At 36.4% G+C, this 27,662-nt stretch overlaps 2 protein-coding genes and 2 long non-coding RNA genes across 5 annotated transcripts; 3 read left to right on the top strand and 1 right to left on the bottom strand.

Moving 5' to 3' along the window:
• The first annotated feature begins 35 nt into the window (after positions 1-35).
• On the top strand, positions 36-3,142 carry LOC113471090 (glutamate dehydrogenase, mitochondrial-like). 2 transcript variants are annotated; one of them, XM_026829972.1, is made up of 3 exons: positions 36-159; positions 2,589-3,050; positions 3,119-3,142. In XM_026829972.1, exons 2-3 carry the CDS (start codon positions 2,613-2,615, stop codon positions 3,125-3,127), a joined length of 447 nt encoding a protein of 148 aa, XP_026685773.1. In that variant the 5' UTR covers positions 36-159; positions 2,589-2,612; the 3' UTR covers positions 3,128-3,142. The 2 variants fall into 2 exon arrangements, with proteins under 2 accessions (XP_026685773.1, XP_026685774.1); XM_026829973.1 differs by lacking the exon at positions 36-159 and having other exon boundaries at positions 2,568-3,050.
• Positions 1,579-1,906, bottom strand: LOC113471091. Its single transcript, XR_003393921.1, has 2 exons — positions 1,863-1,906; positions 1,579-1,733 (listed from the first exon to the last, which is right to left on the bottom strand). It is a non-coding gene; the product is annotated as an uncharacterized LOC113471091 (long non-coding RNA).
• A 2,061-nt stretch (positions 3,143-5,203) lies between the features above and the next one.
• Positions 5,204-22,437, top strand: LOC103518081 (glutamate dehydrogenase, mitochondrial). Its single transcript, XM_026829974.1, has 8 exons — positions 5,204-5,345; positions 8,342-8,756; positions 14,830-15,030; positions 15,311-15,418; positions 19,024-19,190; positions 19,571-19,635; positions 21,162-21,417; positions 22,068-22,437. The coding sequence occupies exons 2-8, from the start codon at positions 8,366-8,368 to the stop codon at positions 22,182-22,184; spliced, it is 1,305 nt and encodes a 434-aa protein (XP_026685775.1). The 5' UTR covers positions 5,204-5,345; positions 8,342-8,365; the 3' UTR covers positions 22,185-22,437.
• A 2,707-nt stretch (positions 22,438-25,144) lies between these two features.
• LOC113471092 lies at positions 25,145-27,337 on the top strand. Its single transcript, XR_003393922.1, has 2 exons — positions 25,145-26,659; positions 26,759-27,337. It is a non-coding gene; the product is annotated as an uncharacterized LOC113471092 (long non-coding RNA).
• The last annotated feature ends 325 nt before the right edge of the window (positions 27,338-27,662 follow it).

The following is a 27,662-nucleotide window of genomic DNA, read 5'->3' as shown; positions in this document are numbered from 1 at the left end:
TGAGCGACACAGCCATTAAATGATAATAAAATTGTGTTTTTAGTGGGGTTGGGTGTTTTTCCAAAGTGTTTACCAGAGGTTGTGTGAGTAATGAGTAGGTAGGTATCTATCTATTCAGCTGAAGTGATAAAAATATAAAATTATTTTAATTTGTAGAAGGTAGGTACATACATGGTGTTTTTATTATATTTTTGATGTGATATTTTATATTGTGTTGATGAGCTGTTTGCCCATGCTTCCTAGAAAAATGAAAAGTAAAAAATGTGAATTCTTCTCAAATGGATTGGATGATTTCAGAAAATCAATTTTTTACTCTGCTTGAATTATTGGACCAGGGAATCTTTACAATATACCTACATTGAGAGATAGATACATATTTCTCATTTTTCTATCGAAATTTTTTTATGCCAGCCTAGTTAGCTTAGTTGGTAGTGCACCTACCTTGTAAGTGCTAGGTCACAGGTTCGATTCCCGCCTGGGGCAGATTTTATCCTGATAGGATAATGTTTGTTCTCGGAACGGCTGGCTTTCTCAGATTACAAAGAAGAGTGTTCAGAGCATTGCCTACAAAACTTTCCAATATCAATATTTTATTATTATTTTTTTGTAATTAATAATTGCAGGGCTGATCGCTACTTATTTACAAGCAGAGCTTATAACAACAATTTAGACCACCAGGAATCGAACCCAAATCACCTGTGTTCTACTGCAGGTTGCGAAGTTTTCTACTAAAAGGAATCGAATCAAATTTAATTACGTACGGTGTACATAGATAAATTGAAGTCAGAATATTACAAAAAGCCACAGTACTCACAGTAGCGGTCTGTGGTTTTTCAAATCTTGAAGAATTTGTACCGCAACACCTAACACAGTGTGACATTGGATCTACATAATATTATTATAGTAAACTTCGGAAAATTCAGATCTCAGCGCGCTCTTTACCTTAAAATGCATAACTCAAAATCGGAAAAATGGTCTTGGTGATTTCTAACGTTGGACAAGGTTGGACTCTCCAATTGTCTATAGAGTTTGTTCCCAAAATCATGGGTCTCCCGATTTCGCCGTATTACCCCATGACCCCCATGTTCTCCTTCAAAGCAAGTCATTCAACACGACACATCCTCGTGCCAAAGTCACATTAGAAGCAGAGGAGGTTCTAGTCGGAGCGTATGAAAAAGGGATATAATTAAAATGTAATCACCCTCTTGTGTAATATTATGACAGGGAGGACAGCTGACATTACATACCAAGAAATTGAGGCGTCTGTATCTAAAACCTTTCGGGTAATCAAGAAATTACCAACCTCCTACCTTTTAGACAAGGGTGATATAGCTACATCAATCATATAGGTATCCAAACATGTGTCATAACTTGGTCTAGAAAGCTAGAAACAGAATGAAATTGGTCTTGGGATTGACCCACTTACAATACCAAATAATGACCTAATCCTGTTTTTTTTTGAGGCCAGACCAGAAGAGAAGGTTCAAGATCAAATAGGTAGTACTTACTTGTCAACAAAAGAAGCTCCGTGATTATGATCATGTTGCAGTAAGTCAGCAAATCAGGAAAGAAAGATATGTGTCTTGATACCGAGAGTCAGAAATGAAAGTGAGTAGAGTTTTTCATCCGGAAAATTGATTAGAAATCTTACTTGAAATTTTGACTAAAACGTTTGCTGTGCCTATTTTGCAGTTTAATTAGGCATGTGATTAACAGCTCTTTGTGCTAAATACCTGACTCGTTCATCCGGAAAATTGATTAGAAATCTTACTTGAAATTTTGACTAAAACGTTTGCTGTGCCTATTTTGCAGTTTAATTAGGCATGTGAATCATGTGATTAACAGCTCTTTGTGCTAAATACCTGACTCGCCCATAATTATGATACAAACAAATTCCCAGGTCTTCTATTATTATTTTTTTTTTTTTTTTTTTTTTTGCCACAGAACATTGCTCTTTTTTATGTAAGAAGATAATTTGATGTACAAAACTTACATAATCCCAACTTCTTTAGAATCTTTGGCCTTGCTTATGTGACTTGAGATTAAGTAGGTAGCAGGTATTTTATAATACTTGCTTAAAAAAAAAATACGCTGAAGTTCAAATTATTCATTAAGTAGCCTATTGTCATTTCTATTCTGTGGACCATTTGTTTTCGTGTTGTATTTGCACCTACCTAATTAAATTTATTGATCTAAAGATCTAGCGATTTTTACTGCATATTTCTTTGTACGTTCGCATTTTGAAAAGGAATATTAAAGAATAAAAATTGACTTGCGATTTGCGAAATGAGAAGTGCAAAGCAGCTTTGTGGAACAGTATTTTCAATTCAAAATGTAATATTGTACGTGTGTAATTATCACTTGCGATTTGCGAAATGAGAAGTGCAAAGCAGCTTTGTGGAACAGTATTTTCAATTCAAAATGTAATATTGTACGTGTGTAATTATACCAAGTCCTGGGGCTACTCTTGTCTCTCAGTCGACCTTGATAGAATGGTAATGGCAGCATGGGTATATCAGTTATGTATCGGTATGTTCAATCACTACCGTGTAATATCTCTTGATAGTTGACTTATCTTCTCATTTCAGACGTGTATAACTCAGAACGCAGCCATGTTGAAACTTCGAGTCTTGTGCCAAGGGCTTGGCACTAAACTGTGTCCTATCTCAGCCACGGCTGTTCAATCACAACAGCGAAATCTCCACGATATTCCTGAGAAGTTAAAGGATATCCCGACCGCGGAGAACCCCAAGTTTTTTGACATGGTGGAGTTCTTTTTCCATCGTGCTTGTCAGATAGCAGAGGACAAACTGGTTGAAGACATCAAGGGACGCATGACCATTGAAGATAAGAAAAAGAAAGTGCGAGGAATTCTGCTAGGCATGCAGCCCTGTGATCATATCATTGAGATCTCATTCCCTGTAAGGCGGGATAGTGGAGATTATGAAATCATCACTGGGTACCGTGCTCAGCACAGCACACATAGAACACCCTGTAAAGGAGGTATGTATGCACAATATTGGTTGTTGCTGTTCCCCCGATATACCTACCTGTATTGAGTACCAAAGGAGGTATGTATGCACAATATTGGTTGTTGCTGTTCCCCCGATATACCTACCTGTATTGAGTACCTACGTACCTACCTGTGTTATCCTACACTTACCTACCTACCTACCACGTGCACTCAAAGTATGAGAGGTACTAAGCAACTGAATTTTTAATCTCTTTATTTTATGACATGTATGTACTCGTACATATCTTAGTTAATTAGTTACAAGTGTTTTATCAAGTAGGATAATAAATATGTAAGATCATGTCGTACCGAAATGAGAGGTACTAAGCAACTGAATTTTTAATCTCTTTATTTTATGACATGTATGTACTCGTACATATCTTAGTTAATTAGTTACAAGTATTTTATCAAGTAGGATAATAAATATGTAAGATCATGTCGCACCGAAAAAAAAGTTCGATGTCCCGTATGAGAGTTAGTGTGAGCCTGCTCCTTACATGATGGTATCATGGTATTACATGTAATTATGTATCTAGACCTCGGGGCCTGCCTCTTATCTCATTAAGATTTCCTATCTCATCCGTATGAGAGTTAGTGTGAGCCTGCTCCTTACATGATGGTATCATGGTATTACATGTAATTATGTATCTAGACCTCGGGGCCTGCCTTTTATCTCATTAAGATTTCCTATCTCATATTTTAACTCTACGGTCCTAAAAGTTAATTATGTAGTTGTGTCCAGTAATCTGTCCAGGGTAAACCTCGAACGAAACCGCAAGCTAACCGTTACTAACGAAAATCGACAATACTGATATGTCTGATTTATGTACATAATTATGTCAGTACCTATGTATTACATTCAACTAATGAAACACTTGATGTTTTTCTCTGAACAAAATCAACTTGATGAAAAAGGGATATAATTAAAATGTAATCACCCTCTTGTGTAATATTATGACAGGGAGGACAGCTGACATTAGTGACATAATGACAGCTGATCAATGGAGAGGTTAAGCTGTAAAATATGATAAACATGTCCATAATATACCCAACCTCCAATTACCTAGGTACATGTGTTTTTTAAGGCTGTATGCCCCATTGTGTCTTTTCGTTGGAACTTCATTCGCGTAGGTGCATCCCAAATTAGTCAATAGCATGGTCATTTTTAGCCCGTCCTTTCTTTATTATTACGATAGTATTAAAAAAAAGGTATAGTGGACGGGCTATTGTATTCGCTTCGGTGTCTGTCTGTCAGTCTATGTGTCTGTCCCCATAGAAGGACTTATCCAAACCTGGTCGACCTATATATCAAATTAAAGATCTTTCTACCAGGAACACGAAAGTGGTGGTGCAAATTTTGTCCAGAGAACCATAAAGCAAAAAAAAAAAAAAATGGTTTTTGGGGGATTTTTTTCACATTTTCTCACACAAATGAGCTCTGATCTTGAAATTTGTCGCGACGACCTATGAACTCAAAGCGAGAAAGTTTTAGATAACACTTCACTTCAGTCGATAATCAAACACCGGTTTTAGCGTCACCTATGTTAAGCTACGCCGAGCAAGGCCAATAAATAGATGGGTGACTTTAAATATTATATTAGGATAATATTAGGAATAAAGGGAAAACGGGCTCTAGTCTTGATTTTAAATCATTACATGAAAGTAAAATAAAAAAAAATAAAATCAAGAATAATAAAAAACTGAATATTAAACAAATTAGGTAGGTACATAGGTACTGATTTTCTCTAATCACGATCGAATAAACTACGGGCTAAAAAATTCCCGGAGGGACGGGCCCAGCTTGTTAACTATTTACCCATACTGCAACCGGTCCGGATGTTGCTTCAATGACCCTCTGATCAAATAATACTTACATTACTTACGTGAGTCCCAAGTAAATAATACTCAATTAGATCGCGGTCAGCCTCGTCTTCATTAAGACACCTGAACCTCAAGGTAAGGGGTGGCACAAAGTCGCATATTTTCCACTTAATAGTAATATTGTAATTATTTTACTTACCATAGTAGGTACCAAGATTGGCAGTTTTAAGGGAGTAGGTATGAAAAAAAAAATGTCGGAAAACGTAGGTAGGTATACCTACTAGACTGTGATAAAGGGCCCTATCGAGCATAACTTGGAAGCATAATTTTATGTAAACTCTAGAGTTGGCAACGCTCAAGTTCACCTGTACCACTTGGCAACATTGGTGGATACGGACGAGACGTATTTTTAACCGAGTACCTGAGACCTGAGTACTTTATTAATTTTTATTATAATTAATTATTAATTAAATTAAAGTTTAACACTTTATTAGGTAACTTTAAATACTAGGTAAGTCAACTCAATTTATTACTTTTCAATTATTAATTTCTGAGCGACACAGCCATTAAATAATAATAAAATTAAACAGTGTTTTTAGTGGGGTTGGGTGTTTTTCCAAAGTGTTTACCAGAGGTTGTGTGTTGTGTGAGTAATGAGTAGGTATCTATCTATTCAGCTGAAGTGATAAAAATATAAAATTATTTTAATTTGTAGAAGGTAGGTACATACATGGTGTTTTTATTATATTTTTGATGTGATATTTTATATTGTGTTGATGAGCTGTTTGCCCATGCTTCCTAGAAAAATGAAAAGTAAAAAATGTGAATTCTTCTCAAATGGATTGGATGATTTCAGAAAATCAATTTTTTACTCTGCTTGAATTATTGGACCAGGGAATCTTTACAATATACATGTCTCTTATTTTTACAGTCCTAATTTGCTGTACCCCCTTCTCTCTCTCGCTCTCTCTCTCTCTCTCTCTCTCACTCTCTCTCTCTCTGTCTCTTTCTTCTTCTTTCCGTTTCCTCTCTTTCATCTCTCTCTCTCCTTTTGCTCTTTTGTCCTCTCTAATCTTCGTCACATCCGTTCAATCTCAAGCAGTCTCGTAATTACAACATATTTATGTTTAATTATTTAGAACCTGAGTGTCAGTAATTAAGAAAGTACGGAAATGACCTAACTTTACGCGCTCATGAATGCACTCTAATTTTGCAAACGGGTTCCGCATTTTCTTTTTTTTTTTTTTAAGAGGTTTGACAGAGGGAACTGTAACTGCTATGGTCTTATCGTCCCGAAATCGAAGAGAGAAGGAACCCCAAAAAATTTGAGAATAAAATTTCATACCTAAACAAGGGTTGAGCCCATACCCTCCTGATTACCAGGGGATTGTCTTGACCACTACACCACAGAGGCAGGTTGATTGAGGGAGATAAAGAAAGTGGGTACCTAAAAGTAGACTAAGAAAGTACATATGTATTTTGTATTCTACGAGAGAAAGAGAGAGAAGAAGAAGATTGAGGGAGATAAAGAAAGTGGGTACCTAAAAGTAGACTAAGAAAGTACATATGTATTTTGTATTCTACGAGAGAGAGAGAGAGAGAGAGAGAGAGAGAGAGAGAGAAGAAGAAAAAGGGATGGAGAAGGCAAATACATAAGTGAATGTACATATTACATACCTATGTACATACATTTAACAATAGTCATCTAACCTCTGATATTTTTCTTATGTGTCTGTTGGGACCACTTGCAGTTTTCATGTGAGATAATTCTACATAGAGAGAACGAGAGGAAAGAGTGGGGGTAAAAAGGGACTCATAATAAAAAGTGTTGAAATGGGAGAATAGAAAGGACATTATGTAAATGTTGCATAATAAATTTGATATAAATGAAACATGTGAAAACTTCTTTATCTATCACAGGAAGGAAAATTCCCCTGAGCAATTTATTATGATATTTTTTTTTGTTTTCTTTTTTTTTTTTTTTTTTTTTTTTTTTTTTTTTTTTTTTTTTTTTGCCTTCCAATTCCTCCGGAGAGTCAAGTAGAGTCATAAAATAATAAATTATTTATTATACTCTTTCAATAGCGTTCTGCTACTTATAACTTTGAAAAGCTACGCAAGTAGGTACTCATAATTAATAGGCCGTCACAAGCAAATTTTACCAAGAAATTGAGGCGTCTGTATCCAAAAACCTTTCGGGTAATCAAGAAATTACCAACCTCCTACCTCTTAGACAAGGGTGATATAGCCACATCAATCATATATGTAGGTATCCAAACATGTGTCATATTTTTTCCTATATATATAAAAAAAAAAAACTTGTCCAACATCATGATGCTTGAGCAATTGCCCCTTTGGATGACTAGAGAAATGTTCTATTAGATATGTGATGTAGGTATTTGAATAAATAAATCCTAAATTTTGAGGTCAACTCCTTCAAATTTTCATCAAATCTGAAACATATTACATGATGAACACATGGACAGATGGGCTCCTACTTGGCTATTTGAATAGCTCTAAAGCCAAAAGGCTGGATTGATTGAAAAAATGGTTGATTGATTAACCATTTTTTAAAGGTGGATTCAGTGGTCCTCTCACCTTTCTGAGATAATGGCCCCTATGCCTCTATGATTTATTATTAGTGTTGATTAATTTTTAACCTAATTTTATTTTGAAAATCTTGTAAGGAACAGTAAGTATCTATGAGATGATGCCCATGACCAGTGTTTCTTATTAGACTTTCTGTGAAGCTGAGTAGGTATTTGAAATTACAATTTTAACATTACTGATCTTAATTTTCCTGTTGGTTCAATTATTCAACTACTTAAATACAATAATGATTGTCCTTAATGATAAATAATTATATAATAAAGTTCTAGTTCTAAAAATGATTCCCTTTATTTGGGTGTACAAATTATTATTATTATTATTTTTTTTTTTTTTTTGCCACAGAACATTGCTCTTTTTTATGTAAGAAGATAATTTGATGTACAAAACTTACATAATCCCAACTTCTTTAGAATCTTTGGCCTTGCTTATGTGACTTGAGATTAAGTAGGTAGCAGGTATTTTATAATACTTGCTTAAAAAAAAAATACGCTGAAGTTCAAATTATTCATTAAGTAGCCTATTGTCATTTCTATTCTGTGGACCATTTGTTTTCGTGTTGTATTTGCACCTACCTAATTAAATTTATTGATCTAAAGATCTAGCGATTTTTACTGCATATTTCTTTGTACGTTCGCATTTTGAAAAGGAATATTAAAGAATAAAAATTGACTTGCGATTTGCGAAATGAGAAGTGCAAAGCAGCTTTGTGGAACAGTATTTTCAATTCAAAATGTAATATTGTACGTGTGTAATTATACCAAGTCCTGGGGCTACTCTTGTCTCTCAGTCGACCTTGATAGAATGGTAATGGCAGCATGGGTATATCAGTTATGTATCGGTATGTTCAATCACTACCGTGTAATATCTCTTGATAGTTGACTTATCTTCTCATTTCAGACGTGTATAACTCAGAACGCAGCCATGTTGAAACTTCGAGTCTTGTGCCAAGGGCTTGGCACTAAACTGTGTCCTATCTCAGCCACGGCTGTTCAATCACAACAGCGAAATCTCCACGATATTCCTGAGAAGTTAAAGGATATCCCGACCGCGGAGAACCCCAAGTTTTTTGACATGGTGGAGTTCTTTTTCCATCGTGCTTGTCAGATAGCAGAGGACAAACTGGTTGAAGACATCAAGGGACGCATGACCATTGAAGATAAGAAAAAGAAAGTGCGAGGAATTCTGCTAGGCATGCAGCCCTGTGATCATATCATTGAGATCTCATTCCCTGTAAGGCGGGATAGTGGAGATTATGAAATCATCACTGGGTACCGTGCTCAGCACAGCACACATAGAACACCCTGTAAAGGAGGTATGTATGCACAATATTGGTTGTTGCTGTTCCCCCGATATACCTACCTGTATTGAGTACCTACCTACCTGTGTTATCCTACACTTACCTACCTACCACGTGCACTCAAAGTATGAGAGGTACTAAGCAACTGAATTTTTAATCTCTTTATTTTATGACATGTATGTACTCGTACATATCTTAGTTAATTAGTTACAAGTGTTTTATCAAGTAGGATAATAAATATGTAAGATCATGTCGTACCGAAAAAAAAAAGTTCGATGTCCCGTATGAGAGTTAGTGTGAGCCTGCTCCTTACATGATGGTATCATGGTATTACATGTAATTATGTATCTAGACCTCGGGGCCTGCCTTTTATCTCATTAAGATTTCCTATCTCATATTTTAACTCTACGGTCCTAAAAGTTAATTATGTAGTTGTGTCCAGTAATCTGTCCAGGGTAAACCTCGAACGAAACCGCAAGCTAACCGTTACTAACGAAAATCGACAATACTGATATGTCTGATTTATGTACATAATTATGTCAGTACCTATGTATTACATTCAACTAATGAAACACTTGATGTTTTTCTCTGAACAAAATCAACTTGATGTGATGTACTATAGGACTAATGTATGGCGAACAGTTGTAATTAACTTGGGCCGTGTTTACAGTTTTGCACAAATGACCAACTTGATGTGATGTACTATAGGACTAATGTATGGCGAACAGTTGTAATTAACTTGGGCCGTGTTTACAGTTTTGCACAAATGACTCTCAACATCTAACGTTCAAATGTAATCCTATCATATTGTCAGACTGTAAATCCGAGTCCAAGTCTCATTACTGTATTATTATTAATCGTATGAACGTACATATATTTTAACATCATATACTTCAGAAAGTTGAACATGAACAATGGAAAAAGAAAAACAGTATTGAAAAGAACAAAAGAACAGTATATCAGAGTCGGATATCGAGATTCTCTATGTATGAGATAGCACCGTCACTGCCCTTGTAGAAGTCATTTTTGACGCCAGTGTAGGATCTGAGGGGACACTCCTGAACAATATGATGTATTGTTTGACGTTCAGCTCCACAATCACAAGCAGGAGAGTCAGACTTTCCCCACTTATGCATAATTACTGTAATTGTTCCACTACTTAGTGTTAACTTGCTCATTTTATCTACACAAGCTCCAAGTAGCTACTAAATTTGAGGTCACCCGCAGAATGAATTACTCTAAAGCAGGATCCATAGTCACATTTATGTTGGGACAGTAATGTTGTACTCTAAAGTTTCCTAAATGTGGGAGTGTTGGGGCAGTTTCCAGTTGTCCGATATTTCCAACATAAGTGTGCTACTTAGTGTTAACTTGCTCATTATATCTACACAAGCTCCAAGTAGCTACTAAATTTGAGGTCGCCCGCAGAATGAATTACTCTAAAGCAGGATCCACAGTCACATTTATGTTGGAAATGTCGGACAGTAATGTTGTACTCTAAAGTTTCCTAAATGTGGGAGTGTTGGGGCAGTTTCCAGTTGTCCGATATTTCCAACATGAGTTCCACAATCACAAGCAGGAGAGTCAGACTTTCCCCACTTATGCATAATTACTGTAATTGTTCCACTACTTAGTGTTAACTTGCTCATTATATCTACACAAGCTCCAAGTAGCTACTAAATTTGAGGTCGCCCGCAGAATGAATTACTCTAACACTCCTGAACAATATGATGTATTGTTTGACGTTCAGCTCCACAATCACAAGCAGGAGAGTCAGACTTTCCCCACTTATGCATAATTATTACTGTAATTGTTCCACTACTTAGTGTTAATTTGCTCATTATATCTACACAAGCTCCAAGTAGCTACTAAATTTGAGGTCGCCCGCAGAATGAATTACTCTAAACAGGATCCACAGTCACATTTATGTTGGAAATGTCGGACAGTAATGTTGTACTCTAAAGTTTCCTAAATGTGGGAGTGTTGGTGCAGTTTCCGGTTGTCCGATATTTCCAACATAAGTGTGGTCTTGCTGGGGGTTGGCTAACCCTACAGTAAGTCTCCATATTGTTAGGGAGTTACATTCGAAGATGACATGAGTAGCTGTCTCCTCGCTCTCCCCGCATAACCTACACACAACTTGACCCTGGTCCCCATTGTTTGTAGATGTTTCCTTAGTCCACAATGCCCGGTAATCAGGCTGGTCACTAAGCGGATATTCTTCCGGTTTAAGGAGAGAATGTTCATGGTGAGGTCCTTGTTTGGTCCTAACATCATGAGTTTGCTGTGTCGGAGTCCTGAGTGATTCGAAAACAACTATGGGAAATAATGTAGTTACGTACATCAGTCAAACAATAGTTACCTATTCCTATTACCTATCAGTATTTTAAAGTTCATATAAACATGCTCGTAGACTGCGTGGAATATTGCACTACTTAGAAACAACATATTCAATATTAGATCCACGAGACTAGCTCTTTTAATAGGGCTTCAATCATTTGAATGAGGCTTCTTTACTTTAGGAAGTGAATTCTTCTGACAAAGCATATGATCATGGGGTCCTTGGGCACTTGAAAACCTAATTGTAGTGAGAAAACACATTCAAGTTAGCACTTCAAAATAATATAGAAAGTACAGTCTGTAATAATGGTCCCACACGGCCTTGATGCTTGGCGTGTAAATAGATAAAAATAAAATAATGAGGCGTCGAGGGTTGTTCGCTGGTTATCTTCGAATTATCATGAGTGCCGTGATATTTTCAAAAAGGGAAAAAGGGGCTGTCTTTTCGTACCTTCAGATTAATGCTTTAGCTTTTACCTCAAAGTAAATGGGGTGACCTTGATAATCCTGCCGTTTTTTAATAATCCTGCCGCTATCTGAGGCCATCTGTGTGGGTGATGTTAGGCTATGGCCATTGAGCCTAGGAATAGTATCATGACCTAATATTCCTTTTTATACTTGCTTATTTCTACTTTCTATACTTTCCAACAAATGAACTTTTGCTGTATACGAAATTTGTGACGCTTTGCTGGTGATCTTGGGCTAAAACCAGAGTGGAGCGAAGAGCAAAGGTCAAAAAGCTTTTTGGTCTGTTCTATGCTGTTAGGAGTCGTCACTTTCCTCTTACTGCTGGAAGCTCTATGCGCTATGCTCTCCGCTCCACTCCGTTTTTCAGCCTTAAAATCCAGGTTGAGAAAAGACTTTCTATTTTAGGTTGGTATTTATTATTATTGTGTGACGCTTTGCTGGTGATCTTGGGCTAAAACCAGAGTGGAGCGAAGAGCAAAGGTCAAAAAGCTTTTGGTCTGTTCTATGCTGTTAGGAGTCGTCACTTTCCTCTTACTGCTGGAAGCTCTATGCGCTATGCTCTCCGCTCCACTCAGTTTTTCAGCCTTAAAATCCAGGTTGAGAAAAGACTTTCTATTTTAGGTAGGTATTTATTATTATCATGTTAAGGCGGTCTCTTCCGATCCCTTGTGTGCCGCGTCCATTTTTAGTTTAGGACTATTGCACTACCTTTACACATGGTTAATGGCTCTCCTCCATTTCAAACACTCCTGATCCTCTTGCGATATTATTATCATGTTAAGGCGGTCTCTTCCGATCCCTTGTGTGCCGCGTCCATTTTTAGTTTAGGACTATTGCACTACCTTTACATGGTTAATGGCTCTCCTCCATTTCAAACACTCCTGATCCTCTTGCGAAGCTCAGGAGTGGTTTGACTGGGTTTGAGTGTATACTCTTGCGAAAGCTCAGGAGTGGTTTGATTGGGTTTGAGTGTATAGTTAGATACTATCTCTTCTCCTGGGTGTCCCAGGGTACTGAGTAAAGCGCAGGGCAGTCAAAGATGATATGAGAGGTTGATTCCTCCTCCTCTCCACATCTTCTGCACCTGGTTGTGCCATGGTATACTCCGATGGTGTTTAGGTGTTTTCTCAGACAGAGTGGCCCAACTGTCACAGGTTCCGTGCATATAGCCATGACAGTTTGGACACTCAATCGTCTCTCGCACCATTCGCTAGGAGGTCCCCAGACGACAAGTCACCCAAAGACATCCCTTCTCAGGGGGGATTTTAGGTAGGTAGGTACAATGGTACACGTCTCTCGCACCATTCGCTAGGAGGTCCCCAGACGACAAGTCACCCAAAGACATCCCTTCTCAGGGGGGATTTTAGGTAGGTAGGTAGGTAGGTAGGTAGGTAGGTAGGTAGGTAGGTAGGTACAATGGGCTTTTTTTTCCTTTAGTCTAAGTCACTGATGGGAACTATCCTGATTATCCTGGTTACTTACTAATTCCACTCTATTCCTTTTGATTTCAGATCCTATTCCTTACTCCTCACTGATCTATTCATTTAGATATTCCCCATCCATAAATTGAAATACCTATTGAATCATTTGTCAAACGGTAAAAACTGTTTTTGTAGGCTACAGTAATTGTTTTCTCTGGAACCTAAACGCAAATCCTTGTACATACTCTTGACGTTCGCGCACGTTAAGGTCGCACGTTTTACATGTCGATGAAAAATTTTCTCTGGAACCTAAACGCAAATCCTTGTACATACTCTTGACGTTCGCGCACGTTAAGGTCGCACGTTTTACATGTCGATGAAAAATGAGATCCTTTTTTACAATGCACATTATTTTCGAGTGGTCATTAATTGAACTAAATTGAAGAATTGGACCGAATAAACATGGAATGATATGTAACTGTCAACACCAGATTATTTTCGAGTGGTCATTAATTGAACTAAATTGAAGAATTGGACCGAATAAACATGGAATGATATGTAACTGTCAACACCAGTATACTTCATCATGGAGGCAAATTATATGAGCATGGTCGGAACCACCCCTGGTTGGGGAGGCAAGACTTTCATCGTACAGGTATGAAATAATGAAAAGATCTTGTAGGCGTTTCTAAATTTCTATAAATAAAAGGGAAGTATGGACTTTGGACCTATTCTAAAGCCCAAGGATACTTTTGATCAAAGTTCGAGCGACTTTGGCTGTCAACACCAGTATTGTGATCACGGTATCTACGAGTGCCAAATTGTGATAGAGGTCAAATAAATTATAATTTGGGTCCTTTGTGAAAGATGTTTTTATATTCTTATCAGTTGACACACTTATGATTCACACTGAAGTTAAACAACATCGAGCTTGGTACATAATATATGGGTGGTCATCTATTCGTCACGCATCTCAAAAAAGAAGAAGTGAAGACGAAAAAATCTCACACAATACACATCGTAAATACGTAAATTGAGATTTTTCCAGCTGTAGGGCATATATTAATTTTAATGGTTGGGTACTTTTTACCTACCCCCTTGGGAATGCTAGGGTCCATAAACAAAACCAAATTAGATAAAGAAATAATGTCTTGTCGAAATTATAATTTGGGTCCTTTGTGAAAGATGTTTTTATATTCTTATCAGTTGACACACTTATGATTCACACTGAAGTTAAACAACATCAAGCTCGGTACATAATATATGGGTGGTCATCTATTCGTCACGCATCTCAAAAAAGAAGAAGTGAAGACGAAAAAAGCTCACACAATACACATCGTAAATACGTAAATTGAGATTTTTCCAGCTGTAGGGCATATATTAATTTTAATGGTTGGGTACTTTTTACCTACCCCCTTGGGAATGCTAGGGTCCATAAACAAAACCAAATTAGATAAAGGAATAATGTCTTGTCGGGATTGAAATTCAGAAAATGCTAAAGTGAAAGATGAACAGGAAAAAGAAGGTTAATGTCTTTACTTAACTCTCTTCTAATATTCTATGAAATCCTCTTGCATTTTTTACTTACTATTACTATAGATAGTTATAGCGAAGCTATACTAGTAATTAGTACTGAGAAAGTATTGCAATCGATCCATTGTCTTGTCGGGATTGAAATTCAGAAAATGCTAAAGTGAAAGATGAACAGGAAAAAGAAGGTTAATGTCTTTACTTAACTCTCTTCTACTATGAAATCCTCTTGCATTTTTTACTTACTATTACTATAGATAGTTATAGCGAAGCTATACTAGTAATTAGTAATGAGAAAGTATTGCAATCGGTCCAAATTTTTCCTCCAGGTATCCGATTCTCTGACGATGTGAGTCGTGACGAGGTGAAGGCCCTATCCGCGCTGATGACATTCAAGTGTGCCTGTGTGGACGTACCGTTCGGTGGAGCTAAGGCAGGCATCAAAATCAATCCCAAAAACTACAGTGAGAATGAGCTGGAGAAAATCACGCGACGATTCACTCTGGAGTTGGCCAAAAAGGGATTTATTGGTGAGTTCAAGGCCGTTCCTGGGGCCCGGGCCCGAGAGGGTAATGTCACGTTCAACTTGTTGTTTCATTACAAATTTTCATCAGTAAATGGTTTCTTCAAATTAAATTGATCCCAGGGGCAAGGAAAACCTAGACCCTTGACAAAATATGGAGTATGCCTGAAAGCATGTGATGTGTTCCAATCTTCGCTGGTATGACCAGCGAAGAAAATCTCTCTCTTCATAAGAATATTTCCCTGAGAAAATAGAGCGATATAAATTGAACTCGTGTATATTTTCAGGGCCCGGTGTCGATGTACCTGCCCCAGATATGGGTACAGGAGAAAGGGAAATGTCCTGGATTGCCGACACATACGCGAAAACCATTGGTAAGTTAACCGTTATGTTGGGCCTTTTCCCACTGTTTATATCAGCTTTATTAATTCATGCTTAAAGACACGCTGCCTCATCTAATTCTTGGGATTTTTTTTTTTTTAAGGACAACTCTGATTTGAACTCTGTTTTAGCAGTGCTATTACCATCATTTCATTCAGTGGTAATTAATAATAGACTGGACTGACACAACAAAATATTGTTGCTGAATCTCCCATACTTTAACATTCTACATTCTACCTATTAATGATAGTCTAAGGTGGAATTGAAACATACAATAGGTAGATGTGATGGACAGGTTCACAGCTTTGTGTCAGCTGCAACCTTTGTGGAATTGAAACATACAATAGGTAGATGTGATGGACAGGTTCACAGCTTTGTGTCAGCTGCAACCTTGGAATTACAGTAGAAAAAAAATCTGTGTCATTAAATCAAATTATTTCACTTTAAGTCTTTCCTGGATAAAATCTGTATGCCTAAAGAACTTCATTTCTCGCGTCTTTAAAACATAAAGCTGTGAACCTTGTGTAACAGGACCGTGATTTCCCGGAGAGGGAAACAGGGAAAACACTTCCATCATTTCATTCAGTGGTAATTAATAATAGACTGGACTGACACAACAAAATATTGTTGCTGAATCTCCCATACTTTAACATTCTACCTATTACATAGTACATAATTAAATAATGATAGTCTAAGGTGGAATTGAAACATACAATGGGTAGATGTGATGGACAGGTTCACAGCTTTGTGTCAGCTGCAACCTTGGAATTACAGTAGAAAAAAAATCTGTGTCATTAAATCAAATTATTTCACTTTAAGTCTTTCCTGGATAAAATCTGTATGCCTAAAGAACTTCATTTCTCGCGTCTTTAAAACATAAAGCTGTGAACCTTGTGTAACAGGACCGTGATTTCCCGGAGAGGGAAACAGGGAAAACCATTAACCAATTTATTTTCCCTCGTACCGTTCTCTTTTGTTTTGTAGATTTGAAACTATTCTTTTATCTCGCTGTGGCTTAAATTATACTCTGGGTAATCTTCTTTATAACGCTTAGCTTTCGGTAAGACTCACGCACTACCGTGCAATCACTTTAGTATAATTTTAACACAATTATGACTAACCATATTACTGACCATTAGCTAACACCTTTGATTTATCCTAACAATATTAACATGAATTGTTTTGTGCTACATACGGTGTTCAGTTTTTTTTTTGAAACTCTTTAACTTTGCATGCTAACAAAGCTTTCTTAAATACCCTTCTGCCATTTATTTCCAATACTTATAACCATATTACTAACCATTAGCTAACACCTTTGATTTATCCTAACAATATTAACATGAATTGTTTTGTGCTACATACGGTGTTCAGTGTTTTTTGAAACTGTTTAGCTTTGCATGCTAACAAAGCTTTCTTAAATACCCTTCTGCCATTTATTTCTAATACTTAGTATTTCCTAATTTTGGCCTCGAACCACCAACCTCCAGATCCGAAAGCCTCCATACTAATCACTACACCTCTGAGGTTTTAGGCTTCCATTTAATATTTGCTTGTGAATTGTAACTTTTCCATATTTTCCGTATAGATATGTAAATGGAATAATTTCTAGAAATTTCTCGACTTTTGGTTTATTTTAACCTGAACGAAAAAGAACAAAAATCAACAACCTCTTTTGGTTCGATGGTAGAGATATGTAAGAGTCAATTGAAACTGTTTAGCTTTGCATGCTAACAAAGCTTTCTTAAATACCCTTCTGCCATTTATTTCTAATACTTGGTATTTCCTAATTTTGACCTCGAACCACTAACCTCCAGATCCGAAAGCCTCCATACTAATCACTACACCTCTGAGCTTTTAGGCTTCCATTTAATATTTTCTTGTGAATTGTAACTTTTCCATATTTTCCGTATAGATATGTAAATGGAATAATTTCCAGAAATTTCTCGACTTTTGGTTTATTTTAACCTGAACGAAAAAGAACAACAATCAACAACCTCTTTTGGTTCGATGGTAGAGATATGTAAGAGTCAGTGAATAAAAACCCTACTCAGTTGACTAAACATGTAACTCGCTCGTCCCTATCTCTAATTATAGAGTGTGAGGATCTGACTCAGTCACCGAGTAGTCCACTGAAAAGGATGCTTCTTTTTCTTAGCTCACTCAGTTTTAAACATATTGTTATAGAGTGTGAGGATCTGACTCAGTCACCGAGTAGTCCACTGAAAAGGATGCTTCTTTTTCTTAGCTCACTCAGTTTTAAACATAATTATTGAGTATTTACACGGTTATTTTCTCTCGTATACTAGGTGCATTGAAGCTTTTTGGATTTACCGAGCTATAGTTATAGAGTGTGAGGATCTGACTCAGTCACCGAGTAGTCCACTGAAAAGGATGCTTCTTTTTCTTAGCTCACTCAGTTTTAAGCATATTGAGTATTTACACGGTTATTTTCTCTCGTATACTAGGTGCATTGAAGCTTCTTGGATTTACCGATTTTTGTGTAAACAATGAAAAACGGTTCACTGAACAGCTGAACACCTAAGATGAGTTAACACACTGATAACCTGTGCGATAACAACGTCTTGATAAGAGTTTTATATAATAGAGGCTCGTCTTAGCATGAATGAGGAACGCATGATTTCAACCGGTAAACAATTAATTGACCCGTGGAAACCTCGATCAATCGACTTTATAGGCTGTTTTTTTAACATCCCAATTTATCTTGTCATTAACTTTTTTCATCAATGTTTTTCATCAGATCGTTTTTCATCAATGAATGTTATTTGAAAAGTCAAGCTTTTATTATCCCTGTTTCTACGTATGTATTTGACTCTTAACAATACCTATTTACAATGAAATTTATGTTATATCTGATCTACCCCGCGAAGCCCTAAGGGGGAAGGGCGGGAGGGGGGCGATTGTTTCTGATATGTTTATTGGAAATCACAAAGACTGACATAATACCTAAAACAGAGATTGTCTCAAAAAACTGGTAGAATTCCTCATTCCTCTCTAACTCTCTAGTCAATCTACAATCTCGTGTGTTTCAAATAGTTATTATGTAACTTCACAAAATTTACATTACAATACAAGTATGTATCAAAAAATATTATGTTTTCTACACTGCCATATGGGTTTTAGTATACCATTTTAATAATTAGAAAATATTATTTATATATATTTTTACATACAGAAAAGGGTACAATGAAATAATTTAAATATAGAAGAAAACCAACGTTGCCTATATGAACCTTTCAAGCTTAATCATCAAACGCATTATGTGCTTATTCGTAAAAGTGCTGAGAGCAGTTATTTTACCAGAATGTTTACTTCCTCTCGTTGTGCATAATGTTGATTGAACACACAGTATATTTATCTTCTGCCATGAAAAATAATTATTGTATCTACAGAAACACCCGGTCGTCAAATCGACCCTTTGGCTACCTTGGTTGAGGTTATACACAGGGCTAAGCTAGGCTTGTAAAAAAATTGATTTTTTTTTTTCGTATATTTTTCAACCTAACAACCACCTGAATTACACTCGTATAGGTATTTTTACTTTTACAAAGTTATTTTAAGTATACCTACATATTTAGTTAAAACTTCAAACTGTTAATTTCTCAGGCATTGGAAGAATACAAGTTGGACAATGGTACTATAGTAGGATTCCCAGGGGCAGTACCATACGAAGGAGAAAACCTCATGTACGAACCTTGTGATATCTTCGTCCCTGCTGCAGTCGAGAAGGTTATCACCAAAAACAATGCACACAAAATTCAAGCCAAGGTAAGTTATAAGTACACTAGCAGGTTGTCCGTGCTCCGGAAAAATCATAACGCGAGATCGGTTAAGATTTCCGCAAAATCCTCTTTGACTGCACATCTAGAACATATGAGGAATATTCTCACCAAAGTTCAGCTTTCTAGGTCTTGGTGTTGTGGAGATGGATTGTCTGCTTTGTAAGCGCTAGGTCACGGGTTCGATTCCCGCCCCGGGCAAACTTTGTCTTATACACCTAAGGTTCATTCTTGGAACTGCTGGCTTTCTACCATCTTCTTGCTTCGATTTCGGGACAATACGACCTCAGTAGTTACAGTTCCCTCCATCAAACATCTTCAAAAAAAAAAAAAAATCCAACAAACTTTTCCCTGTGTTCTGATTTTTAGATCATTGCTGAGGCTGCTAACGGTCCAACTACCCCTGCTGCCAGGAATATTCCTACCAAATTTCAGCTTTCTAGGTGTTGTGGTTCAGGAGATAGAGCGATCAGTGTGTGAATATGAAATGTGAATGAGTCAATGGATCTTGTTTTTATAATATAAGATTTAGTCGGTTATTTTCTCTCGTATACTAGGTCTGAAGAGGCATTGAAAACAATGAAAAACGGTTCACTGAACAGCTGAACACCCAAGATAACACTGATAACCTGTATGATAATAAAGTCTTGATAAGAGTTTTATATAATAGAGGCTCGTCTTAGCATGAATGAGGAACGCATGATTTCAACCCGTAAACAATTAATTGACCCGTGGAAACCTCGATCAATCGACTTTATAGGCTGTTTTTTTAACATCCCAATTTATCTTGTCATTAACTATGTTCTCATAATCATGATAGTTTTTCATCAATGAATGTTATTTGAAAAGTCAAGCTTTTATTATCCCTGTTTCTATGTATGTATTTGACTCTTAACAGTACCTATTTACAGTGAAATTTATGTTATACATATCTGATCTACCCCGCGAAACCCTCAGGGGGAAGGGCGGGAGGGGGGCGATTGTTTCTTATATATTTAATGGAAATCACAAAGACTGACACAATACCTAAAACAGAGATTGTCCTCATCAGATCGTTTTTCATCAATGAATGTTATTTGAAAAGTCAAGCTTTTATTATCCCTGTTTCTACGTATGTATTTGACTCTTAACAGTACCTATTTACAATGAAATTTATGTTATATCTGATCTACCCCGCGAAACCCTCAGGGGGAAGGGCGGGAGGAGGGCGATTGTTTCTTATATAGGTATTTAATGGAAATCACAAAGACTGACATAATACCTAAAACAGAGATTGTCTCAAAAAACTGGTAGAATTCCTCATTCCTCTCTAACTCTCTAGTCAATCTACAATCTCGTGTGTTTTAAATAGTTATTATGTAACTTCACAAAATTTACATTACAATACAAGTATGTATCAAAAAATATTATGTTTTCTACACTGCCATATGGGTTTTAGTATATGCTATTATACATATATGTTTTTACTAGTTGTTTCAATAGAACTTCAAATTAATAAAATCTCGTGTGTTTCAAATAGTTATTATGTAACTTCACAAAATTTACATTACAATACAAGTATGTATCAAAAAATATTATGTTTTCTACTCTGCCATATGGGTTTTAGTATATGCAATTATACATATATGTTTTTACTAGTTGTTTCACTAGAACTTCAAATTAATAATAAACCTAAAAACAGAAATGACGTAAATGAACAAGGTGATCTAGCTCATGTACAATTTGATGTGTTTGGCTCATTAGATCTGGCAATGAGCATACATAATAATGAAAAAGTAGAAAACATAATAATATTTTTGACTATTCTGTAGGTCGAATAATACATTGATTCGAAAACAACTATGGGAAATAATGTAGTTACGTACATCAGTCAAACAAGTAGAAAACATAATAATATTTTTGACTATTCTGTAGGTCGAATAATACATTGATTCGAAAACAACTATGGGAAATAATGTAGTTACGCACATCAGTCAAACAATAGTTACCAACCCATAGAAGAAGATTTTTTTGTTCTCATATTTTTCTATTATCTGACTTTCTCGTACCTCCGTGTTTCAGAATCTGTACAAGAATCGCTAGAAAGACGTTTCGGGAACGTCGGAGGCAGAATCCCTGTCACTCCGTCTGAATCTTTCCAGAAGAGAATATCTGGAGCTTCAGAGAAAGATATTGTTCACTCTGGACTCGATTATACCATGGAAAGATCTGCAAGGGTAAGGCGATGTATACTCTATTGAGGAGCCCAGATATTGTTTCTGGGCCTCCAAGGGGTTTTTAAACCCCAATTCTTCCAACACTGTGAGATAAGTGCCATGCCTATCTCACGGAACGGAAAGGAAAGCATTTTCGAAGTTTGGTTTGATAGAAGGAACTGTTAGGGCTTCAATCATTTGAATGAGGCTTCTTTACTTTAGGAAGTGAATTCTTCTGACAAAGCATATGATCATGGGGTCCTTGGGCACTGGAAAACCTAATTGTAGTGAGAAAACACATTCAAGTTAGCACTTCAAAATATAGAAAGTACAGTCTGTAATAATGGTCCCACACGGCCTTGATGCTTGGCGTGTAAATAGATAAAAATAAAATAATGAGGCGTCGAGGGTTGTTCGCTGGTTATCTTCGAATTATCATGAATGCCGTGATATTTTCAAAAAGGGATAAGGAACTGTAACAAAGGAGGTCTTATCTTGCCGAAATTGGAGAGAGAAAGAGGACGGGATAGGAGAAATCCAGCCTTTCCTAGAACGAACCTTGAACATATGTTTAGGATATAGTTCGCCCCGGGCGGGAATCAAACCCGCGACCTAGATGAAGTTAATAAAAAGTTATCTATAATAATTTCTTTGTTGTCATTTGCTTTCAGGCTATCATGAAGACAGCAATGAAATACAACTTGGGTTTGGATTTGAGAACCGCTGCTTACGTGAATTCCATTGAGAAAATCTTCACCACCTATTCTTTGGCTGGACTTGCTTTCTAAGCTTTCTATCGAATCCTACTGCTTTCAATGACCTTCGAGTCCCGTGAACCAAAAGCTTCACTTCTTACCAATCCAGATACTTACTGGAAGCTCTGATGTCCTGGATTTTCTTCAAGGTTATATTGTTGGAATTACATAGTGGAATATGTACACAAGCATTTGAAAGGAAACTATTCTGGAAATCTGAGCAACGATTATTAAGACCCCATTGTCAGTTTGTAAGTACCCTACGTTCCTACTTCAAAGTGTCTCCATTTAGGAACTCCATTATTATTCAAAGGGGCTGTCTTTTCGTACCTTCAGATTAATGCTTTAGCTTTTACCTCAAAGTAAATGGGGTGACCTTGATAATCTTCAAAGGGGCTGTCTTTTCGTACCTTCAGATTAATGCTTTAGCTTTTACCTCAAAGTAAATGGGGTGACCTTGATAATCCTGCCGTTCCGGCTTTCAGAATCTGATGTTGGGAGGACGTTTATCTTGTGCTGCAGTTTGGTGTAGAGAGGAATCGTGGTTGGTGAAGCTGGATAATCAACCAGCTCGAGGAGGTGGTGGATCTCAAGTGCTAAACGTTTGATCTGGTGGACAGTCACAATCAACCTTTTAGTAAAAAAAAACTTTTCTTTTGTCAGAATCAACCAGCTCGAGGAGGTGGTGGATCTCAAGTGCTAAACGTTTGATCTGGTGGACAGTCACAATCAACCTTTTAGTAAAAAAAACTTTTCTTTTGTCATTTGGTGGATTGGTTGATCAACCGGTGCACCGGTTGTGAGTCTTATTTAAAAAAAAAAACTTTTGGAGTTCCAAAAGTTTTTTTTCAAAATAAGATTCACACCCGGTGCACCGGCTAGAGTCCACCGGTTGATGTAATACTGACCGGTTGATGTAATACTGGTGGATTGGTGGATAAAAAAAAATTCCTCCTCCTCTCCACATCTTCTGCACCTGGTTGTGCCATGGTATACTCCGATGGTGTTTAGGTGTTTCCTCAGATAGAGTGGCCCAACTGTCACAGGTTCCGTGCATGTAGCCATGACAGTTTGGACACTCAATCGTCTCTCGCACCATTCGCTAGGAGGTCTCCAGACGACAAGTCACCCAAAGACATCCCTTCTCAGGGGGGATTTTAGGTAGGTAGGTAGGTGGGTACAATGGTACATATGTACATTTTTACATTGCATTGAAATGGGGGACTTTTCTAACGAAATTCCTGTGTCAGTCAAAGATGATATGAGAGGTTGATTCCTCCTCCTCTCCACATCTTCTGCACCTGGTTGTGCCATGGTATACTCCGATGGTGTTTAGATGTTTCCTCAGATAGAGTGGCCCAACTGTCATAGGTTCCGTGCTTAAAGCCATGACAGTTTGGACACTCAATCGTCTCTCGCACCATTCGCTAGGAGGTCTCCAGACGACAAGTCACCCAAAGATATCCCTTCTCAGGGGTGATTTTAGGTAGATACAATGGTACATATGTACATTTTTACATTGCATTGAAATGGGGGACTTTTCTTACGAAATTCCTGTGTGCGGAGTCTGGTATGTAGGATTGTAGCATTATTGCACCCCTTTATTTTAGGTAAGTGATAAATAAGGAGGAGCAGATAAAAAACCGTGGAAATTAAGCGGTACTTCTCCAGCTTTACACCACGTCACTGGTTCACTATTCAAGTATTCACCATTACAATAGATAATAATGTTCACTATCTCCCCTACAGGTCATTTGGACATCAATGCTCATGCCTGTGTCACAGGCAAGCCCATCAACCAGGGCGGTATTCACGGCAGAATATCCGCAACCGGCAGGGGCGTGTTTCACGGTCTGGAAAACTTCATCATGGAGGCAAATTATATGAGCATGGTCGGAACCACCCCTGGTTGGGGAGGCAAGACTTTCATCGTACAGGTATGAAATAACGAAGAAAAGATCTTGTAGGCGTTTCTAAATTTCTAAAGCCCAAGGATTCTTTTGATCAAAGTTCCAGCGACTTTGGCTTTATACGAAATTAATGGTTCAGAATGTTCAGATCCTTATCTGCTATCTGGCTTGATTGTTTATCTTTGTTACCAGGAACTCCGCCGTAAAGATACGAAATTAATGGTTCAGAATGTTCAGATCCCTATCTGCTATCTGGCTTGATTGTTTATCTTTGTTACCAGGAACTCCGCCGTAAAACCACATAGTCCATAATAATAATATTTTCACTCACTTTCTTCTACTACTTTTTCTTGATAAAATACGACAAAACGGTGCATTTTCAATTCACATTTTATCCTACGTTATTTTACCTTGTACATAGTTTTAATTAATATTTTAACACATTTCATGTACGCAGAAGCTATCTTTGTAATTATTCGTTTTAGAATAATCAAAACCCACATTTTAAAATGGACCTTTTAGCTCGATTTCCACGATACGCTCAAGTCAGTGCTAGTAACAGTACAGCGACAGATGGTCAAATATTCTTACTGTACTTTTAAAAGGGAAAATTGAGGTAGTCACACTTGATCAAGGCAAGTTCATGTCAAGACTTCACTACCCTGTAAAATATTTCACCGTTCTTTGAACGTACTGTGACTGGTTCGTGACCTGAATGTAGAATGGGAATTGGTCTTCATTGGTTAATTTTTGAAAGACGATTTTTTTATTCGATACTTAATCATCTTTTACTCGTTTATCTGGATTGTTTTGTAAAATAGCGACTAATTAACATAGAAATAACGATAAAGGAAAAACTATACGAAATTTAAAATCATCTACGCATAAATCATTTAGATTCCTACTATTACAACCTCTAAGTTCTTTTACCGTTGATATTTTCCGTCTAACTTTGCAGTTTACTGACTTTTGTCATCTCTTTTCTTCATCTCTAGTATCATGTGCCGAAGGCAAAATCTATCATATTTTTACGTTTTAGTAAAAGAAATTAAATATCCGTTTATGAGCAATATATTTATGTTAGCTCGATTTCCACGATACGCTCAAGTCAGTGCTAGTAACAGTACAGCGACAGATGGTCAAATATTCTTACTGTACTTTTAAAAGGAAAAATTGAGGTAGTCACACTTGATCAAGGCAAGTTCATGTCAAGACTTCACCATGTAAAATATTTCACCGTTCTTTGAACGTACTGTGACTGGATCGTGACCTGAATGTAGAATGGGAATTGGTCTTCATTGGTCAATTTTTGAAAGACGATTTTTTTATTCGATACTTAATCATCTTTTACTCGTTTATCTGGATTGTTTTGTAAAATAGCGACTAATTAACATAGAAATAACGATAAAGGAAAAACTATACGAAATTTAAAATCATCTACGCATAAATCATTTAGATTCCTACTATTACAACCTCTAAGTTCTTTTACCGTTGATATTTTCCGTCTAACTTTGCAGTTTACTGACTTTTGTCATCTCTTTTCTTCATCTCTAGTACCATGTGCCGAAGGCAAAATCCATCATATTTTTACGTTTTAGTAAAAGAAATTAAATATCCGTTTATGAGCAATATATTTATACCTACTGTATCAAATACTAAAAAATCATTGTTCAAGATTGGCTTAATTTTTTATTCACAAAAGAGATTATAGCTTGAATATTACTAGATTATCGAATATGAATTATTTACAAAGTACCTATTGCATTGATAAAATCAATTTGTTTATAATGCCTATATTGTTAATTGTTTCTATTTCATTTGAAATGCGCGTTCTCGTAATATTTGGTTTTATTATGTACTTAAAATATTAATTTGTATTTAATTATTATGGATAATAAAATTAATGATGAGTATTAATGGTACTTTCTGGCTATTATTCATTTGGAATGCTCTCTTTCTTCCAAGTTTGTTTTTTTTTCCATTAGGCGCTTTAACACTTGCGTGTCGTTCGCGCCGAAGTTTGTTTGAAATTTCGTATCAAGGAACTTTTATAAGATCGGCTGATGATACTCACTTCTACCCGTTCTGCCCAAAATGTTGGGGTAGGAATGTAGGATCCGGGTAATACCCAAATAATATTTCATCGAGTACCCGTGTATCGTGAACCCGATCACTCAAACAGACAAACTATGCACATTCACTTCGACCTTTAAAAAACAACGGATAATTTTAATAATTAGAAAATATTATTTATATATATTTTTACATACAGAAAAGGGTACAATGAAATAATTTAAATATAGAAGAAAAAAAATGGAAAAAGCGTGATCCTCTTTTTAAAAGAGGTCATCACGCCTTTGACAAATTTAGCGTTTTCTACATTAGGCCCAGCAACTGCTTTGTAAATGTATTCTAGACAAAATATGCTGTCCTTAAATCTACACAACCAAGTTTCAAGAGGATTTGCAGTCCATTTAGTTCGGAACATTTTTGTTTGGGGTATTTCAGTAGCGATATTTTTTTCTGATAGTTTGATGTATGTATTTTTAATTTACTTCCAGATGTGCATATTTATGTCAGAATATTCATTACACATAGGTATGTAATGCACTTTAGTAGATAATATACTCGTACAGTTCTATTTCATACTGTTAAATGAGATGTGCATATTTATGTCAGAATATTCATTACACATAGGTATGTAATGTAGTACTTTAGTAGATAATATACTCGTACAGTTCTATTTGATACTGTTAAATGCCAGAAACCAAGAAATATGTTAAAACACTTAAAATACCATCACTCCACAGAAAGACCTTATATAGTTTCCTTACTCTACATGTTCAGATGTGCATATTTATGTCAGAATATTCATTACACATAGGTATGTAATGTAGTACTTTAGTAGATAATATACTCGTACAGTTCTATTTCATACTGTTAAATACCAGAAACCAAGAAATATGTTAAAACACTTAAAATACCATCACTCCACAGAAAGACCTTATACAGTTTCCTTACTCTACATGTTTAATGGGAGATATTTACCACCTTTCTGCCATTTTGTCTGATTGTCTCTTTAAGGATAATAAGAGTAATGCATCGCATCAGTGGGTGATAAGAAAGCATTTTTTTGCAAGCTTCTTACTTAAATAATGGAAAAGAGAAAGAAAGAAAACAATCTTGAAGCGCCTCCTAGGTATGTTTTCAGTATGGTTTATAAGTTTATTTCTACAACCCTTTAGATAAGTTTTAGACCATCGGCTTCAACATGCACTTGTTGTGTAAATTTATACATTTTTTTTTTTTTTTTTTTTTAATAAAAAAAGAAAAATTAATTTATAAGAAAGAGAATATTTAAAGAATAATAAATTAACAAATTAATAATTATCAACAAAAAAATTTAAAAATAGGTGCGAGGAAATCTTGCCCCGTTTGTTTAATAGTTTACGAATTATTAAATGCAATGTAGGAAGTGTACAAGGAGCCTTTTTCAGACCCATACATTATACTGACGTGAATTTTATTCTAATAGACTTGACCTCTGCAACCCGTTCCCCAAATATAGCATTCTGACATTTGACTGGTGCAAAATTCCACA

This window comes from Diaphorina citri, unplaced genomic scaffold (genome assembly GCF_000475195.1).
Source record: "Diaphorina citri unplaced genomic scaffold, Diaci psyllid genome assembly version 1.1 scaffold2066, whole genome shotgun sequence".
NCBI lineage: Eukaryota > Metazoa > Arthropoda > Insecta > Hemiptera > Psyllidae > Diaphorina > Diaphorina citri.
This window is presented reverse-complemented; position numbering and strand designations above follow the sequence as displayed.

Bases quoted from the DNA above. Each gene is read 5' to 3' on its own strand.
- LOC103518081 (XM_026829974.1), top strand. From the start codon at position 8,366: ATGTTGAAACTTCGAGTCTTGTGCCAAGGGCTTGGCACTAAACTGTGT. The intron at 8,757-14,829 runs GTATGTATGCAC...TTTTTCCTCCAG, and splicing joins TAGAACACCCTGTAAAGGAG to GTATCCGATTCTCTGACGAT. The intron at 19,636-21,161 runs GCTTTCTAGGTG...GAAATAATGTAG, and splicing joins AATATTCCTACCAAATTTCA to TTACGCACATCAGTCAAACA.
- LOC113471090 (XM_026829972.1), top strand. From the start codon at position 2,613: ATGTTGAAACTTCGAGTCTTGTGCCAAGGGCTTGGCACTAAACTGTGT.